Here is a 20,292-nt window from a genome sequence, read left to right on the forward strand (position 1 = left end):
TCCAAATCCCCCTCACAATATTATTAATGCATTATATAAATTTTAGATTGAGAATGTAAAAGGAAACACTGATAGCTACAATCCTTTATGACTACACTGCAGCTGTTTAACTGCTCAATTATAGAGAATCAATTGGAATCAGTTACCCTGATCAAAAACACATAGTAGCAGACAAGTACATATCTTAATCACAAAGGAAATATTGAGTTGAAGATAATGATGATCCACGACTGCTTGGAAAGAGCATTATATATGTAGAACGATAAGCTGTAACTTAGCATATATTCCTCAGGAGATGGAAGTGAAGGAAAGTATCTGACTATTAAAAGTAAAAGTGCATGAAAATATGAGTGATAGTTATAATATTTTATCTGGATACAGAAGCATTTTTCTTGAAGGTTATCAGGAGGAAGAATTTTATAGATGAAAAGACTTGTGATAAGCAGTGCACCATGGAAACATGGTCCACTGAGGGAATATCTTTAGACGATCAAGAAAGAGAAAAGATCATTCAGCCTCCTCATTTCCCATGACTCACTCAGCTTGTTGGTTTCTCCTTTCTCTTTCAAAACAAAGCCATATCCCTCTGCTCCCTGTTTAATCAAGAATCTTTCTATCTTGCTTCAATCAGCTCGGCATTCACTGAACATTTGCCAAGGTAACTGGCAATCTATTTCACAAATTAGCAACTTAAAGTGTGAACTATTTAGTCCTTAAGTTATTTTTGGTTCAGCACAAGATTCTACCATATTCACTATATGCAAAAGAGTTTAAGAGCCTGTAGGGAGCAGTACATTTCAGAGAATCGAGATAGCTGGTTATGGAAGGGTAGTTAAGCAGGAATGAAAATTGGAAGGAGCTTTGTGTGGCAGTTAACTAAAGAATAGTATGATAGAAATTCATCATTGGTAAAACTCTATCGTGACCACCCAGCCTACCTCTGCCATTATTAAGGCTCTTCTTGCTCCCTATCAAGAAAGGATGGAGCAGCACCACTATTGAATTGGGACATGATGTTACTGTGGGGGATGACTAGTAACATTGGAGATGCGGCCCACCACAGTTTTATACAACAACAACCAGCTGCATTTATATAGTGCCTTCAATATAAAGTAAGTTGTTACCTTAAGCTGTCCTGCTTAACGTCATTACGTTTTAAAGTTTTTTATTCTTTAGGGCCTGTTTTTCCGATTTGTGTCGCCATTTTCATTTTAACGTCATTTGCCTGCATTGTTGGCTTTGGAGTTGTGCGTTGGTTTGGAGTTGTGTGTCAATGTTGGAGTTGCATGTTGGTCTGGGCGTCGGCAGCAGAGTTACATTTCGGTTTGGGAGTTGTGTGACGGTTTGGGAGTTGTGCGTCAGAGTTGCACGTCATCATAGATCAGCATACGATAGGTGAACATAAATCCTACTGACATGAATCTGTAGAAATTCAGGCAAAGCATACTGGAAACCCATCTGAAGAAATAGGATTGAATGTTTTCTTCAAAGGCTGAGGAATTCTTGGGGAAAAAAATCATTGAGGCAGCTAAATGCGATGTGCAGAGATAAAAGGGGATATGAAAATGTATTGCAGCATTTCATGATTGAAAGGCTACGAAAAGATTTTATTTTAAAAGCATTTGTAAGACTGGAAGAGCTGCAGAAGAAAGCACTTAGGGAACAAGGTTTCTGAACCTTACAGAGGAAAATATGCAGAGATTTTCAGTGGAGCTTAGGGAAAGAGTCAGGGGACCAGACTCAGAGGCCTCTCCTCAGCTTCTAATCAGAGAATAATCACTTTATACAGAACAGAAGGAAGCCATTTGGCCTATCATGCCTGTCCTGGCTCTTTGAAAGACTGTAGATATGCAACTAGTTCCAATGCTCTCTTCCCCATAGCCCTGCAATATTTTCCCTTCCATTTTCTTTTATATTTAGTGATTTGTTTTAGTTTGCAAATTATTTCAGTTAGGAATGCACAGTGCTGCACATGTACAGTACAGTAGTCAACTTGTACATTCTATTTTCTGGGCAAGAAATGTCCGGAGGAATCTCACTCTGGCTGTCACATTGATTCCTATGGGAACCAATGATTCACTTTAAGTCGCTTCACTTAAAGACTTGATTTTCAGAAATGCAACAACAACTTAAAGTGAGGACTTACAGCAGTAAAATGTCCCAGTGCTCTTCATGGGGCTGTAACCAGATAAAATTTGAAGCAGAACCACATAGGGAGATGTTAGGATACATGATCAAAAGCTTAGTCAAGGAGGTAAGTTTTTAAGGAGAGTCTTAAAGGAGGAGAGAGAGAGATAGTGAGGCAAAGGGGGGATTTCCAGAATTTAGTCCTTGGCAACTGAAGGCACTTCTGCAATTGGTGGGACAAAGGACATGGGAATGTGCAAAGCTTTTGGAGGGTTGTAGGGCTGGAAACAATAGATTTTTAAAGTACCAGTGATGTAAAAGGATCAGTGATGTGCACTTAAGTACACCAGAAGCAATATAATGAACTTTGACACTGCAAGGATCTTTAGATCACAGAGATTTGGAAGTTCATCAGGATTAGAACAGAGTGACCAAGCAGGTAGATGTGATGTGCTTCACTGGTGTTGTTGGGAGCCAAATTGGATTAAAGTATCAAATCTGATAAAATAAACATTTTTTTGTGGACCACAGATGTTGAGGAATTCCTTTTGAATGGTGGATTTTGACATTTCATGCTATTATTTCATTAGTTTGTTTTAATTAGATTAGTTGGATTGAGTGGTTCTTCTTGACAGTGCATTTAGTTAGTAAGGGCATATCCTTTTATTACGAGCAGCTTTATAAGACTTTAATTGCATGCTGTGACTTTGGGAGAGAGAATTTTTAATTTATAAAGATAATCTAGTGTAAGCTATTCACGGATCACTTGACTTGCTTGATCTTCTCCCACTAAAGCATTGGTAGATGAAAATATAGGCGTTTATTAATTAACATTCCTGGCACAGAGCTTTTTGGCAGCAGCATACATCGGGAATTTGGATCTGGAGGGCAGCACCTCATACAGTGAATGAATAATGGACAGAAAATCATGCAAGCTGTGCTGCTTTGGGAACTGAAATTCCTGGTACGTGCTCCTGTTAAGTGATTTACTTCGCTGTGACTGTTAATTTTTCAAGTCTATTACAGTCCAGGGACTGGAGCATGCCCTCTTTCAGATGAGGCATTACACTGAGGCCCCTTCTGTCTTCTCAAAAAAATGTCATGGCATTATTTTAAAGAAGAGCAGTGGCATTTTCCCCTGTGTTCTGGACAGCATTCATCCATCAACCAACACCATTAAAATAGATTATCTGGTTATTACAGCATTTTTGTTTGTTGGACCAAACTGTGGGTAAATTGGCTGCCATGTCTCCTCCAATACCTCAACAACTTTACTTTGAAAGTACTAAATTGGCTGCAAAGTGTTTTGGGAAGTCCTGAGATTGTGAGAGGCTCTATATAAGTGCAAATTCCAGAGCTGTACAGCTAAGAATTAAATGATAACTCTATTACAGTAAATTTGCCAAACTGGAATATTTCCAACTCCTTGTGCTGCTCGTTAAGTATGGCAATAGAGTTAAATCAATGGGAGAGATATGGACAGTATCACATCGGCTGCCATTTATACTCCCATCCGATATTCAGTTCCATTGACTTCATTAGAATTAAATAGCCAGTGGGGGTTATTGTGATAATACCCCATTAGTGTGCCTGCGCAAGATGTATTTCTACTCCATTATGTTTCATTTTGTTTATTTTCTTAAAGTAGGAAAGAGATTCCAGTGCAAATTGTTTTAAAATGCTGGATGAATTATAATTTATCTTGAAGCAATATGAAAGTTTTATTTTCACACTACCACTTTTTAAAATTTGTGTGACAGGCACAGGAACAAATTTATGAGCTAGTGATTCTGGCAGTTAGCTGCGCATTGAGCGCAGTGGCTTGCACCAGGTTGACAGACCGTCCATCCATTAAGATTCATTTTCCAAGTTCTAGTTCTCAAAACCTCCCCTATATTGAGCCCAGTGAATCAATTCAAATCTTAAGATATATCAATTCTTTCCTCCAAAATTGGTAATGCACACGCCATTATTTTGTTGTCTGAAATATAAGGAAAGAGCAGTCTAATGTAGTTACACCCTTTACATTTGTGAACTTCATTTCTTGTAAAATTGTGCCATTAAACCGTTGCATCCCAACTGTAGATCATCAGGTGTTGCAAGACATCTTTGCACTTTCATCCCCTGCAACTTTACTTTTGACCTGGATAATCAGCAGTACTGAGTGCCAGCCCCATAAGCCCTTGCTTAATCATTCTGGATCTTCATATGGGTTAGCATGGAACATGGTTGAAGGTGTAATTTTTCAGATGGGCAACGAAACCACATGCTTCCATTGCACTTCACCGGGGAAATTTTAACAGGGGTGCTATGTATTAGCATGCGAGAAACCTGAAGTAATTGCAACTCATCATATAGTGACTTTTTAATTGAGCCATTGCGTTGGCATCCAACTTCTGAGTTTCCTGACTAATCAGGCAGAATTTTTTTTAAATTCATTTTTTGGGATGTGGACGTTGCTGGCTAGGCCAGTATTTATTGCCCATCCCTTGTTCAGAGGACATTTAAGAGTCAACCACATTGCTGTGGGTCTGAAATCACATGTAGGCCAGACCAGGTAAGGACGGCAGATTTCTTTCTCTAAAGGGAATTGAACCAGTTGGCATTTTATGACAATCGGCATTAGACTTTTAATTCCAGATTTTTAAAATCGAATCCTGCCATGGTGGGATTCAAACTCAGGTCCCCAGCCCATTACCCTGGGTTTCTGGAATACCAGTCCAGTGACAATACCTTGAAGTGGGCATGATGATGACATGAGTCAATTCCAACTCCAGTGCTTAAAGGACGCAGTAAAGTTGAGAGTTACTGGATTCTGGAGGTGGGAGGACAAAAAAAAGGAACTGTCAGAATGGAGGTCCAACGTTCGACACTTGTCTCTTCTATTAGTGAATCCTTCCTGGATGAGATGATGGGGCTATATGGGGCAGCAGGAAGATACTGTTGCATAATGATGGTAGGAAACATGCCAGTGAAATCAAAATGGCATGACTGGAGATTGCCCAGAAGGTGAGCAGCAGCGGTGTAGTGCCATACCTCTGGATTCAGCACCAAAACCATTTTAGTGACTTAATCAAGATAGGAAAGGTGTGTACAGATGTACGTTCAACAACAGTTCAACCAGATGTGTGTATCATGTCAAACTCCTCACTCTGCCTTCTCAAGCCTACTTCAGTGCACTTTGCAGGTGCACCCATTTCTCACACTCTATGTGCTTCCTCACACTCCTGTCTGTCCATTCAGCACTGACCCTCACCTTAATGCAATGTTGGTCTCTCCCTCATAATCACCCTCAACACATGCCCATCCATCCATTCAACACATTCAATTAATTTCACTCAGCGGGCTCTTCTTTCCTTCCTTGCAGAAGAACAGAGCACAGACGCCAACAAGAGGCAAAGTGCTGGAGGTGGTCCTTCAGTAATCTAACAATTATCACCTGCAAAGGAGGAGGTACTGGAGCTCAGCAGAGTCTCAGGTGCCTGGCTGTCGGAGATGGGGAAATAGGGGCCTCCTAACTACCGAATGACAGAATCAAATATCAGACAGCCACATGGCCTATAATATTGCTCATGTTGACTGGATGTCAGCAAATACTGAAAAATGGTCATGTGCATGATGATCAATTAAAACTTTACTTGACAGTTCTCATTCATCTGGAGCAACATGATGTTGCAGGCCTTTGCGACCTTGCGGGTCTTTATCCATAGAAAGAGAGGCCATGGGCATGGGCATCAAAAACGGTCTCCTTTCTTCTTCTTCTTCTCCTCCTCTAAAGTTCTGTATTGTCCACTTTGTTCCTCCTGCAGGTTCAAACCTCGCTGCTGTGCAATGTTGTGCAGATTGCACCACATGGCCACTCTGGGGCTACCTGGGCTGGTGTGTATTGAAGGTCACCTCCAGATCTGTTGATGCACCTGCAGCACACCTTCAGCATCCCAATTGCTTGCTCAATGACACATGTGGTTTTCATATGGTTTTCAATGTATCACTTCTGGGCCTCATTGGTTAGGTCTCCACCATTTTATGTGGATACCCCCTTGCCTCCAAGAAGCCAACCGCTAAGTGTGCCCTGAGGTACAAAAAAATCAGGGAGGTTAGACTGCTGCAGAATGCAAACATCATGACAGCTGCCAGGGAATCTTGCAAACATCTGATTAAACATCTTTTTGTGGTTGCACACCAGCTGCACATTGCTGGAGTGGAAGCCCATGCAGTTGATGAAAATTCCTTGGGGCAGAATTTTATGCCTTGTAGGTGGGCATGTGCCTGATCTGATTGGGCGTAAAATCGCATGAGAAGACATTAGGCAAGCATCCCAACGTCATCCTGCACACATGCAATCTTTAGGCTGGCCAGTGGGCATGGGTGTCGGAGCTGTGCCTGCCAGCAATTAAAAAAAACACTTAAGGCCATTGAAAACCCAACTGCTCCAGGTTTTACATTGCCCGTGTGATTTCAAGCTCTTCGCACGGGCAAAGCATGCAGGTGGGCAGCCCACATTTTGCAAAACCTCATCCGAGTGTGGGATAAAAAGGGTTAGCAGCATTGCCAGTGTGAGTAGTGAGGAGTTTAAGAGATAGTTTGCTGCTGGTTGCTTATTTAAACTTGACAGCTTCATCTCCATTCTGAGCTTCAGCCTTAGCATTTCAAGGCTTCATTTCATGGCTAATTAATGTCTCCAAGATCCCCGGAGCATTAAGACCCTGTGGACATTCCGGGTATCAGACAGCCTTCTGTAACCCTGGTAATGGGGATTGTGGTCTCTGCTTGTGGCACCTCCTCTGAGGTGGAAGAGAGGGGCAGAAGGGAGAGGAGGCCAGGTGTCCCAATGAAGCTTCCAGGGGAGTGACCTGTGGGAGGAGAGGCACAGGCACAAGGGGCGAAGGGCCAGCAGGTAGTCCAAGGTGGAAGGGGCTGCAGAAGATGCCACTATCCTGCTGCCAGGGTTTACAGGCGGCAATACAGCTACCTCAATATGTCTGATGTGCAATGCCAAAGGAGGCCCCGCTGTCAAGGAAGAGTGTGACCTCCATTTGTCAGATGATTGGGCCTGAGATCACCACCAACTGTGTGGATGGAAACCCCATGCTTTTGGCTCTGCAGGTCACAGTGGCCCTCAATTTCTATGCCCCTGGCTCTTTCCAGGGGTCAGTGGAAGACCTTTGCTGAGTATCCCAATCAGCTGTCCACAGTTGCATTAGGTTGGTGACAGAAGCTCTGTTCAGGCAGGTATTGACATTTATTCATTTCTGTAAAGAAGAGACCAACCAGGCTGAGCGAGCCAGATGGTTTGCACCGATTGCTGGGTTCCCCTGCATCCAGGGTGCAATCAACTGCACAATGTGGCCATCAAGGTGCCAGCGGTTGAGCCGGGTGCCTTTGTCAACAGAAAGGGATTCCATGCGATGGATGTCCAGATAGTGTGTGACCACAGGATGCAGATTCTATAAGTCTATGCAAGGTACCCTAGCAGCTCCCATGACACTTATATCCTCAGACAGACCCAGGTGCTGAGGCTATTCAGTGCTCCAGCCTGACTGGATGGATGGCTGCTGGGTGACGAGGGCTATCCATTGAAAAGGTGGCTTATGATGCCTCTCCACCACCCAAGAACAGAGGCAGAGTAGCATTATAATAGGAGTTATGCCTCCACAAGGACGGTTTTAGAGAGGACCATAAGTCTTCTGAGGATGCACTTCCGATGCCTGGACTATTCAGGGGTGCACTACAATACCCCCAGAGCGGGTGTCACTAATAGTGGTTGCATGCTGCACGCTCCGTAATCTGGCACTGGCAATGGGGGACCCACTGGAGGAAGAGGATCTGGAGGCAGCTCCACAGGCTGCAGAGGATGAATCCAGTGGTGAGTCAGAAGATGAGCCCAGTGTGGAGAATGCAGAGGGCATGTATCCTTTAGGGAGGCAGGGACACCAGGGATGCCTTGATCCAACACTCCATCAGCTCGGCTGCCAAAGATCTGTTTCCACCTCATGCCAGGGCTGCCACCTCAATCCCAGGTGTCTGAAATGACACTTTCATTTGAACCCAAAGTCCACTCAGTGCCTGTGCAATAAAGTTTAGAGACACTCATGTCCAGCATTACATACTGGCATACCTTGCACCATAAAAATAGGTGCAGCATACTCAGGCCATTATGACCAAAAACAAAATATATGTAAATTTCACATGCATACCCTCATGGACTCCCACACTATCTGCTGGACATCTAGCAACTGCCATCTAATGGACGACTCCAGAGGCTCATCATCTTCCTTCAACTCAGCATCATCCTGGTCTCCATCAGTCCTTTGACTGCTGGCACCCTGGACACACTGTGCCTCCGCCTGCGCCTCAAGTGAGTGTGAAGTACCCTCACTGCTGTGCACCGACATTCTAGCCGAGCATCTAATGCCCACCGAGGTGCTGGTATCTGCACTGGCACCTGGTTCAGAGAGCGGGTGTGATACAAGTGCAACTGTAGCCCGGCGGTCCTATGGCATCAGGGGTGGCTCTTCAGGGTCCTGGGAACGAGTGCCTGCTAGTGAATCTAAGGGAGAATGACGACATGTCATTGGTTTAAGTCTTCACACCATCACTGTGCATGCCAGGCACCCTGATGAGACAATGGAGATCTGCATCATGGTGCCATCGTCTTTCAATGGGGACTCCAGTTTTGAGGCTCCCATCAATTAAGAGAATACACAAGAATGTTTGCACCATCCAGAATTCTCACCTCTGTGTACTGAACTCTTGCCTTCGTCTGACACCCCAGCCTCTCCACGACTGGCTGAATGAGGTTGTGGCGGCTCTCCAGCTCCAAGGCATCCTGCTCAAATCTAGTCAATGTTAGGAGGTTTGGGGGGGCCTCTGCCTGTCTGTGACCTCTCTGATTGGTTATGGCTCATCATCTCCTGAAAGGACAGAGGAGCATTGATTAGTCCACTCTCTACCTGCAGCACCATTGCAGCCTGGCCAACCCCACCTGAGGAACACCTTGTAGGGCACATCTGAATCGTGGCTCTCACGCTGCAAGGTACTTCGTCCAAGCTGCTAGGGCTCACCCCCAGTGTCAGTGACAGTTGGCACTCAGACTCTAACACCCCTGAGCTCCATGGGGGGACAGCCAGCTCTTAACACTTCTCCACACTGATCCATGCCAACACGATAATCGCCCTTCCAGAGCGCAGCAGGTTGTTGAACCTTTTGCAACACTGCACCCATGTCCGCTGCACAACGTTGTGGCTGCTGACCTTGGCTGCCATCTCCTCCCAAGCTTTTATTTTGTCTGGTGCGGTGGCCACCTCCTTCCATCTCTGGGAATGAGGGTGTCCCTCCTGGTAGCCACCTCCTCCAAGAGCACCGTGAGGCAATTGTCCGAAAAACGGGGGTCCGAGTGCACACCTGACCTGCCCTCCCATCTGGTGTCGCCAGCCGCTGTTGAGGCCATAGCCTCACTATCCAGAATGTAGAATATATGATTCTTCCCTGGCAGCCTTCAAGGAGCTGCCTGTGCCATTTTTAAACCGCCCACTGGGTGAGAGCTTGGAAGGAACCAGAGGCAAAGAAGTTGAAAGCTCAGTTGTGATTAACAGTTACTAGTGAAGCCTGGCACAAATGCAAGTTGAGACTGTTGTGTGCCTAATCCATCCTGGAAGCCTTGGTTCATACCAGCAGACTGTATCACATCCAGTACAGCTGATGAAGAAAATGCAAATCTTGTATTACCTGGTTACTACGGGTAACAAAAGAGAATATTCAAATTTTACAGGGCTGGGACCACACAACTCCATTCTTATTCATTCTGTTTAGGGTACACTGAAAGGACTTTTTGCGATAATTTATACACAATTGACAACTGGTGCAGAACACTACTGGCATAATATAGCAGCATGAGTTTATTGCCTTAGAGATTTAAGCATAAGGAAAAGGTGGCTCATCGTGTATTTAGCTTTGCTTTATTGCTGCGTCTTAATGGCTTTGCTGTAGGTTTATCTGCATCCAGATTTCATAGTGACCCAAGCCTGATTTCATGTGCAGTGATTGCATGTTTGTCATTGGTGTGAACCTGATGTGATGTACAAGATCCTTCAGAGAGAATGTGATCCTTCACCCATGCACCCCCGTTCATTCAGCCCATCGTGACTGTGCTATTTCTTTGAATTTGTTCCACTTCCCTGCTCATTTCGCATAGCAGGATAAGGAAGAGCAGATGAGTCGGATAAATACAATTCCTTCATTATATCTTTTTCATTTAAAAGACAGCTTTATTTCTCACCAAAAGATACTTATCTGGAAGGGGAAAACATAGGTTTATCCAAGCTGAAAGCTCGGACTGCCAGAGCTGTGATCTTTACAATACTTTTCCTCGTCTAGTTTTTCCTTTGTCACATCTAGAACTCACAACATGAACCCTTGGGACACAGCCAAACCTTTAGATCAAAAGTTGAAGTGGATCTAAAATGGCAGAAATTACAGTTCCTCCTGGAAAATCAATGGATAGGGAAAATAGACATCATAGAAAGCAAATCTATGTTTACTGTCTCTCCAGCCATTCTAAAACAAATAGTTTACAGTTTACTTCTGACATTTGCAATTTAAAGGGTTTAACTTAGTTTAGATAGAATGGAGTGTTAAACCAAACTTTCTTCTCTGTGTAAGACTTCCTTTAGGAAAGGATCACTAGGAGGATGGCAAACATCTTTCTGTCAAAAAGCTGTATTGAGTGCTGTGATCCGCAATATTTATACACTCAAATTGTTCAGCATTAACCTTTATATGTTAGGCTCAAAGCTCATAATATACCACTGCTAAAAACTCTCTATAATTTTGCTGCTTAAGGCGACATAGGAATTACTTACTATTCACTATATTAGTAGATGGATGCATTCATATGACCGCCTTGTCTTTTTTGTTTTACTGGCGTGTTAACCCACTGCCCTCACCAACTGCAACCTTTAGTCTTGTATGCTCTCTAATTGACATAACTGATGGTAGAATGAAGAACAATGTTAATTAGCAGTGGCGTGGTACCCCTGCTGTCCTGCTGGAGTGGATATTGATTGACTTAGATTGGTTCATACTCAGGCAAGAGCCAATAGAGTGATGGGCATGAGAAGTTAACTAACAGCACTGCTAATTAACATAGTAACTCTACCATCAACATTGTCAGTTAGGGTACCAAGGCTATAAATAGGCTATAAAGCTAGAAATTGGTCCATGCTATTTTTTGGGTGCAGGGGTCATGATTCATGATTTGCTCACCCCTGTTGCTGTGGAGGTAGGCAGCACACAAACTTGTGCTGCCACCTCATTTACCGGATTGTAACATTGACCTGAGCAGATTGCACACTCTTGGCTGTCTGAGTGCTTGGCAGGGAACTGGGCAATGATTAGCAAATGTTAGCACTTGATACAGCCAGCCTGCTCTAATTAAAGGCAGTCTGGCTCTCTTATAGGGAAACTGCAATGAATCACAGGAAGTTGATACTGAATGCCATTGCTGCAATTCTGAAGAAGGAAAATGGAACACTAGGGCAGAGAAAGGGATCCCTGGTTCATGGATGTGGTGCCAACATCCTTAGTCATCATGGTAGACAGAAGGAGAGATGCCATGGTTCCATTGGAGGGTGGGGTGCAGGAGGCCCTGAAAGACAATCCTTAGAAGGGATCAGAATAGATGGCCAGGCTGTAAGCTCCTGGAGTCTGACCCCAAGCACCTGCTGACAGTGTCACAAAAAAATCTAATGTCTCCATATGGTTGGTCAAGGTCAGTGAAAGCTTCTTCACATGACATCTCCCACCACCATGCCATCAACATTTTACACTGCTCAATACCCCAATCACCCTGCTTTCAGACACCTAAAAATTGCTGCCTGATCAGAAACAGCACACCCAGGAGAAAGAGAGTGCAACAGCACAGCACTTAAGAGGAGGCCCTGGCACTTGATCTGACACTCGCTGTTCAGATACTGTCACTGCGCATATCGTAGAGGCAAGTATAGAGTCACCAAATACAATTAGGCTGCAGTCAGATCCAGGGAATTGGATAATTTGTCTGTCAGCTAACCTGAAGGCAAAGTCACAGATGATTTCTGCTCCAGGGGACTCAGCTGAGATCCTCGATAAGGCTTAATACAGGAGAATTCTGATGAGGATGCATTGATTGGCCTGCCACTCGGTCTCCTTTCAGGAACATGGAGGAGTCCGGCTCCCTCCTGGCAGTGGGCATTATGCAGAGCTTGCCCACTCTACAGGTTCTACTCCATTTCCCTGTCATGTAGCAAATCCAGAGGCATTGCAACTGCAGCCCCTGTGTTGTGTCTTTCCTCCCCTTGTGCTTACTTAGTAGATAAACATCAAGGCATGAATCAGGCATAAGGGATTGGTTAACACAAAAATACATTGGTTCATTTATTACAGATTTGAGAAGTTGGTAGCGTTATTACACAGTTGGAGAACTTGTACACATGTCTGAGCTCGTAGTTTCCTCAGAACAAACTGAGTCTGAATCACATGGTAAATTGCATAATTTCCCCTCTAGTGATATAGACAGAAAACATAACCACACCCACTTAAAGATGTACCCCAAGACCCTGCACCTGTTGCAGCCTTTGGCCCTTCCTGTAAGGATTCAGTAGCACTCCCAGTTGTTGCGAAAATGTCTAATTTCATGATTCACATGTTTTAGGGACAAAACCTTTAGGTTGGGGATTGAAGTGTTAATTGTGAAATAAATTGACAAGAAACCTGGAATTTGAGAGATTGGTAAACAGACCTAAAGTGATTGCCATTCAAAAGGTGGCCTGTGTTTATTTAAATAATGGGAAAATATTAAACAATGGATGGTCCTTTTCTGAGTTTTATGGTAGATATGGGATGTCTGCAGTTGTCTTCATAAGGGATTTAAATTATCCATGTAATTCCCCAGATCACAGGTTAAAAAGCAACTGGTAAAGAAGTGAAGCTGTTAAAGTATCTATATACTTTTCAGATCAAAGGACAGGTTTGGGAATTTTATTTAATTAGTTGAAACCTTTATCTGGGGCATCCCAGTTATGCCATATTATCATGGAGATAGTTTGCTGGGAGCTACTACCCTTTTGTTTTGGTTTTATCTGTGTGATTTATCCCAGAAAACAGGCAGTTTATATCTGGAGCTGAAATAGCTTGGAAACAAGCAGAGAGAGAAAGCTGCCAGGTGTTGTAGACCACGACGCAGAAGGGAAAAAAAAAACAGTAAAAGCTGGGAAATAAGAATACTGGTCCAAACTGGTCTTGTACACCTTAAAATGGAACACCAGTGAAAACCAGGAAATAAGAGTCCTGGCCCGAACTGTTTTTTGCTTCTGGGCAAGCAAGAAGGTAGTGAAACTTATGCTTGAACTGGGGTGTCCACAATCAGGTGGTGCTTAAAGAGAGTTGGAGGGTGAATGTTAATAGAAGGACCCCAACAAATCTCGTACCTCAAAGACTAGCATGAATATTGAGGAGAATCAAAGTAAATTTCTGAGAGCTGTGGCACACCTTGGTTTGGTCCTGGGAGAAGGGAATGAACCCTCAAGATCCTGGAAAGTACAGGGGAACACTTGTGTGGAATAGATCAGGGAGTGACCTGTTGAAATTACGAAATATAGTATTAAATTAGTAGTACTTGCTTTGTTTAATTTTTGTACGGTAAAAGTTTTTGTTTAAAATGTGAAACCTTGTGCCATAATGCTTTGAGTTAATAACTGGGATGCCAATTTTTTTTTAAAAAGTTAATAGTCTCCCTCGAAGGCATAGCACTGTCAAATACAGGAACTCACCACAACACCTTCAAAAATATGCCACAGTACTCCCAGAGACTTTGCAACCGCAGAAGTTATTCTAAACGACCTTACCTGCAAGTCGAGTACAGAACTCTTTAAATAAAGTGAATGCTGAACCCCTCTTGCAGGTGAAAGCATGTTCTTTGGTGAGTGGCTAGCGAATATATTGAAATGACCTGCAAGATCCAAATTTGCAAATAGAACATCAAATCGGCCAATAGGCATGAATGATACCACAACAGCACCAGTTCAGAGGTTTCTAGTGCCGCCTTCAGCATGGGGCACTTCACAGGCCACTCGAGTAGTGGCTGGAGGTGCAGCACACCCCATTGGAACTACAAATTTGAAATTTGCACCATTAGTGTTGGCCATGGCAGCTTAACCACTATACCTGCTACTATGCCAAGCTGCATGCAGGTTGAAAGGAAATTGAAATATCTATGAAAGGAACATGCAAAACAAACTATAAAAGAAAAACTAGAAAGAATAGTACCTTCCTTTTGATTCCCAACACAGTAGAAGGTTTCCTCTACGCTGGAGAGACCAATTGCAGACTGGGTGACTGCTTTGCAGAATATCTTTGGTCTGTCAGCAAGCATGACCCAGACCTTCTTGTCGCTTGCCATTTCAACACCCAATCCTGCTCTCATGCCCACATGTCAGTCCTTGGCCTGCTGCAATGTTCCAGTGAAGCCCAACGCAAACTGGAAGAACAACACCTCATCTTCCAATTAGGCACTTTACAGCCTCCCAGACTTAACATTGAGTTCAACAACATCAGACCATGAACTCTCTTCTCCATCCTCATCCCCTTTTTATCTTTTTTCAAAATTAATTTTTATTTTTTGATTTTAATTTTTAAATTTTTATTTTTTATCTACTTATTTTCAGTTTTATTTATTTTCATTTTCATTCATTGTTTTATCCTCACCTTTTGTCCTATTTTCAATCTTTTTTCCCACCACCGTCGCCTCCACCCACCATTAGGGCCATCTATCACTTGTTCATGTTGTACTTTCCAGAATGCTTACTGTTGTCCTGCTATTATCACATTCTGCTTTCTGAGCTTAATGCCACCATCAGCATCTCCTTTAGCCAGTACCACTATCATTAACACCCATTTATCCTTTTGTCCAAGACATCTCTGGCAATCTCTCCTTTGACTCCACCTATGCTGGCCTTCTATCCAATTTCACCTGCTCCATTCCCCTTAAACAGTATAAATTTCATTACATTTTTACTTCTCTTTAGCTCAGAAGAAGGGTCATAAGGACTCGAAATGTTAACTTCTTTTTTCTCTCCACAGATGCTATTAGACCTGCTGAGTTTTTCCAGCATTTTTTGTTTCAGATTTCCAGCATCCACAATATTTTGCTTTTATATTATCACAGTAGAAGGTTTCTTCTTCTCCCTGTTTGAAGCAAAATCACATGAAGTTAATTATATGAGTTTGTGCTGTAGGCCTCAAAAATTAGAAGAGAGAGAGAGCGCTAAGGAGAAAATTTTGTAACCTGCCTTCAATGTGATAAAACATCTCCAGGTGCTTAGATATATGTGCGTATGTGTGATGCCCATCCATTGCCCAGGGTTAAGTGTTAGGATCTCTTTTGCTTCCATCATTATATCATGCCTGCGACATGGGGTCAGGGTGAAATTAGACATGGGGTAACAAAATTGACAATCCAGCCGAATCCATGGTAGCATAATTTTCTTCCCTTGTTTTGTAAGTGCTTTGAGAAAAGGCTGCCGCTGTTTGGAACTGGATTGCTGGGATGGACCTGAAAATGAGCCTAGGCTATATCATGGTTTTGCCTTGACTTCTACCATTCTGGTCAAGGAGGTTATTGAAGTTATTAACATGCATGCGTTTGAGGTGAGCATCATTTAGGTTTTTTAACCTTCAAGTTTGATCTCTTATTTGGGATTCTCGTGTTATTATAAATAGGTAGCTGCAATAATGCTGGGGTAACTCACTGCTGAAGTTGGGGAGTTCTGGTTCAGTGCAGCAAACCTGTGCAATTTGTGCAGAAACAGTGACCTGGATATGCAGGGCAGCCATCACATTTCTAGGGGAGAAAAATGATCAAAGGTGAGCCTCCCATGATGGCTCAACAAGTTTGTTTAGAGTATAGTGCACCCTTAGAGATCAGAAGGGTTCCAGGTTTGATCCCCTTTCTGTTTTGAGTTAACTCTCAACTAGGCCAGATGACATGGTACTTTAATTGGCCTTATTGCTTTTAGGCTAGGGGGGAGAAAGATTTTCCCCCTTGATCACTCATCTTCAATCCTTGTTAAAAGTATGTGGATATTCGGTGAGGAAAGACTTTGCCTTGGTGAAGTTTCATCTAGTCGAATAGCCTGATATCAGTCACTGCCAATTAGCTCATATATTCCATGGCCTTTTCCAAATGAAAGATAATCTCCTTTATTTTACAGTCAACATCCCCACATATAAAGCTCAGAATTGTGCTTTCCCTTTTTTGGCATTTTCTACCCCTTACTCCTTTCCAAGATCTATGTGTAAATATGTAACCTTAGGTCTCCATTCCTCATTTTTGTTAAGAGTCTTACTCTTTGGGGTGTAATTTTTCAACAAGATATGCAATTTCACAATTTTCCTTATTGAACTGCATCTGGAACAATCTGGCTACTCCTCAAATCTGTCAGTGGCTTCCTGTATTCAGCTACAATACCATTAACATGTTCATTTTTGGCACAAGTTTCTAATGGTGTACTGTTACATTTTTGGGTCTTCCAATTCTGCTTCTCCTAGATTATTCTGGCTCTTATATCTTAGGTCCATCTTATGGGTGAATCACAACTGCACGCATCTCCAAGAATGTCTATGCTTTGCCTCGAGCAGGCAAGGTTTTGTTAATGCACCCAGGAATATGAACTGCAAAACCCTGTTTGATAGTTGCTATTAGATATGGAATTACTTTAAAATTCAAAATAATTGGCTGTCATGCATTTGAGTGACCAAGTTACACTATTGATGTTTTTTCAAAATTAATATGATTTGTCCCTTTGAACTCACTGTTCAAAAAACAGTTTGAAATAACTTTTCAATAAATTATCAAAATAAGCTTGGTACAGGATCTGAACCACAACTAAACAAAAAAAACTCCAATAATTGGATTCAAAAAAAGGACAGCTACAAACTAAAACCCAACAAAAATGTATTATATTTGTCATAGAAGCTTATCAATTTTTTTAAAGAAAATAAATTATTTTGGGGATATGTGCATTGCTGCTAAATCCCATTCCGAGTTGCCCTTGAGAAGGTGATAGTGAAACTTCTTGAACTGCTGCATTCTTCTGTGAACTGCTGCATTCTTCTGTAAATCAATTTTTGTTTCATCCATTGTACTCTACTTATTCATATACTCAATGATTTCTTCAAAAAATCCATTTCAATTACTCAATGCTCTTACTGCTCTTTACAAATCTCCACTGACTCTCCCTGATTACTTCATGCCTTTCTAAGTTTTCACTATTTTATCTCTTATTATGAATTCAAGTAATGTTCTCACAATTAAGACAAGACAATAGCCTATAATTTCTGGTTTGTCAATCCACTCTTCTTTTAAAGATGGTAAAGTATGTAAATGTATTGCTAGTTTGGGATGTTGATTCACAAGTGTTATTTTAAAAAGCTACAAAATATACAACTGCTGTTGCTTCTAAATGAGAAAGGATTTTTCTGAAATGTTGACAGGAGATTGTGGTACAGAATGTGTATTCTTTGGATTGTGCACCAATGAACTTGAATTTATCCTGTGCCAAAGTTCCTTCTGTTATTTTTGTCACAGGTATCCGAGTACCCTTTGATACTTTCCCTGGAAATTAATTGCAACCCAGTTCAACAGCGTGTAATAGCTAACTATCTGGTCAATATCCTGGAAGATAAATTAATCACCATGAACCATGTTGATGGTGACCCAACTCGATTGGCTTCTCCTGAGGTAAGAAACTATCAGAACCGATGTACACCAGGGTTGATTAAAATATTGAAAAAGATCAAAGGATATATTCATGACATAATTACAACTCAGTCACAAGATGTAGACTTAAATGATTCATGTAAAATCAGTGGCATGCACCAGTGAGTCTTCTTAATAATGTGGCTGCTGTACCATCTTACTATCAGGAGAAACAATTGTTTTCCACTGTATGTGGGAGCACATACAATATTTTTAGGAGAGCAATTAGCAATTATGTCAAGCTTAAGCAGGATAATAGGTTTTAGCCTGATAGCATAGCGGGGAGAAAAGACAATAGAGTACATTTAAATTTAGCATGGATTTCAGAGAAGCATTCAACTGGTTTGGCAAAGATGGACTATTTCTAAAATGAACTGGGGCAGGGGGTGCAAAATTGATATATCTGGAAAGAAATTTGCAAATATTGTAATTGGAAGCAGAGAGATGGAAAGGGTTAAATTGGATAACATAGCAATTAGATCTGTGAATATAGGAGATAAAATAATAGGGATCAATATAATATTGATTAAAGTAATTTATGCATATCTAAATGGAGTGTAGCATTCATTATCATAGTGCATAAAAATATGGATTTCATTGCACAGTGGGAGTCCTGATTTGAAACTGGAGGTCAAATGTCAAATAACCTGGTGTATGGTATTTAAGAGACAGAAGAGACTGAGGATGATATGACTTTGGTTCTAAGGAAATGTCTCAAAAAACATTGGAAAAGAAACCTTAGTCTTTGATAAACAAAATCAGATAGGAAAAGGAAGAAAATGAATAACCAGGAATTGCTGTTGAATGCTGAGGGAGGTGGAAAGTTGAAACTACAGGGTGATAGAGAATTATTTGAACAGACAGAGAGAACTTCACAGTGCAGGAGAGTTATAATTATCTAAAGTGCTAATTATCCTAATGTGAAATAAATGGAGAAAAGCTTTATTTGAAAAGGAGGAGGCAAGTCCGTGAAGTTAATTCAGGACCAGTTCTTCCCCGGCGTCTCTTGCTCTGGTATGAATATTTGAATTAGTATTTAGTGGAGAGCTGGAAATGGTTAGATGGGAAGATTAGAGAAGGGAATACTTGAGCATTAGTAATTCAGTTTATTGGGAGAGGGTGGATTGGAAACAGTAGATAATGAAATGAATACACCAGGTTACAGGAAAACAATAATCAAAACTAGAAATACGAGAGACATGAGAAAATTATTTCAGGGCAAAGCATCTAACAATAGAAGAGAAACAATAAATTAACTGTACATTGCATTGAAGTAGATGTTTAGGAAATAGTTTTAACCTAACTAACTCAGAAGGTGGAAAATCCATGGGTTAGGAGAAATTATAATGGAGGTTAAATTGGGTAGAGTGTGAAATCCATGTTGCATCCAATTCTATTAGTTTTCCAACAGCTGGTTGAAGTTAAAATTGCAGTGCTAAATGTTGAACCTAATTGGCTTAATAAGGAAGTGCAAAATATGCCTTAACTATCTCACCTATTTTTCGGCCTCTGGATCATTGGCCCAAGATGCGCGTTGGGACCCCGTGGAAGTTCTGACACCCTGACTCTGTGGTAAGTATCCAGAACATTTGAATTTCCAATGGGTAATTCCCTTGCTCCGAGGAACTCTCTGAAAAGTCTCCAACTTTGAGTTGGAGTCGGAGATTTTGGATGATTCTAACATACTCACCTGGATAGTTACCCAGGAAATGCTAGACAGAAAAGTCCTAGTTTCATTCCTGGGTAATTATACAGCTGACTCCCTAATCACTCACACTGGCTCTCCCAACTCCCCCTCGACCCCTCCCACTACCCTCTGACCCACTGATTATCCCCCAATTCCTGACTCCCACCCACATTACCTGACCCGACTCTCCCTCTCAAACCAACCCAACCCAACTATCTCTCCTGATCCAACCTAACTAACCCCCAAACTAACCTGGCTCGACCCCACTACCTGACCTGACTAGCCCCCAACCTGCCAGCCTCTCCTGGCTTGACCTGACTACCCCCTGACTCACCTACCTACCTCACCAACCTACCACTTCACCCATCTGCACCCTACCCACTTACCTCACCCACCTTCCTACCCTACGCATTCACTCATTCAGCCACTCACCCTTTCACGCATTCACTAACATCCTTCCATCATCCATTCACTAACATACATTCTGGACTTAAACTTAACTTATGGCAGCTTGTGCCGTAAAAATGAACTGATTCTCTTTGCTGTTCTATGTGTGGATTCCTGCTCTAAAGGAAGTCACCTAATTGTTGCATCGGAAGTTGGAGCCTTTTAAACATATCCAGATACACGTGCAGTTTTCTGTCTGATCAGCATTGAATGCAACTTTTCCGACACTGTTCGGAAG

General features: G+C 42.1%; 1 protein-coding gene across 1 annotated transcript in view; it reads left to right on the forward strand.

Moving 5' to 3' along the window:
• Positions 1 to 20,292, forward strand: part of LOC121286110 (1-phosphatidylinositol 4,5-bisphosphate phosphodiesterase zeta-1-like) — a 64,097-nt gene that overhangs the window by 8,991 nt on the left and 34,814 nt on the right. Inside the window, exons 4-5 of the mRNA XM_041203100.1 lie at positions 15,666 to 15,810; positions 17,750 to 17,902. Coding sequence (XP_041059034.1) covers positions 15,666 to 15,810; positions 17,750 to 17,902 — 298 coding nt within the window. The remainder of the gene's footprint in view (positions 1 to 15,665; positions 15,811 to 17,749; positions 17,903 to 20,292) is intronic.

The sequence above is a fragment of the Carcharodon carcharias genome, chromosome 13 (assembly GCF_017639515.1).
Source record: "Carcharodon carcharias isolate sCarCar2 chromosome 13, sCarCar2.pri, whole genome shotgun sequence".
Lineage (NCBI taxonomy): Eukaryota > Metazoa > Chordata > Chondrichthyes > Lamniformes > Lamnidae > Carcharodon > Carcharodon carcharias.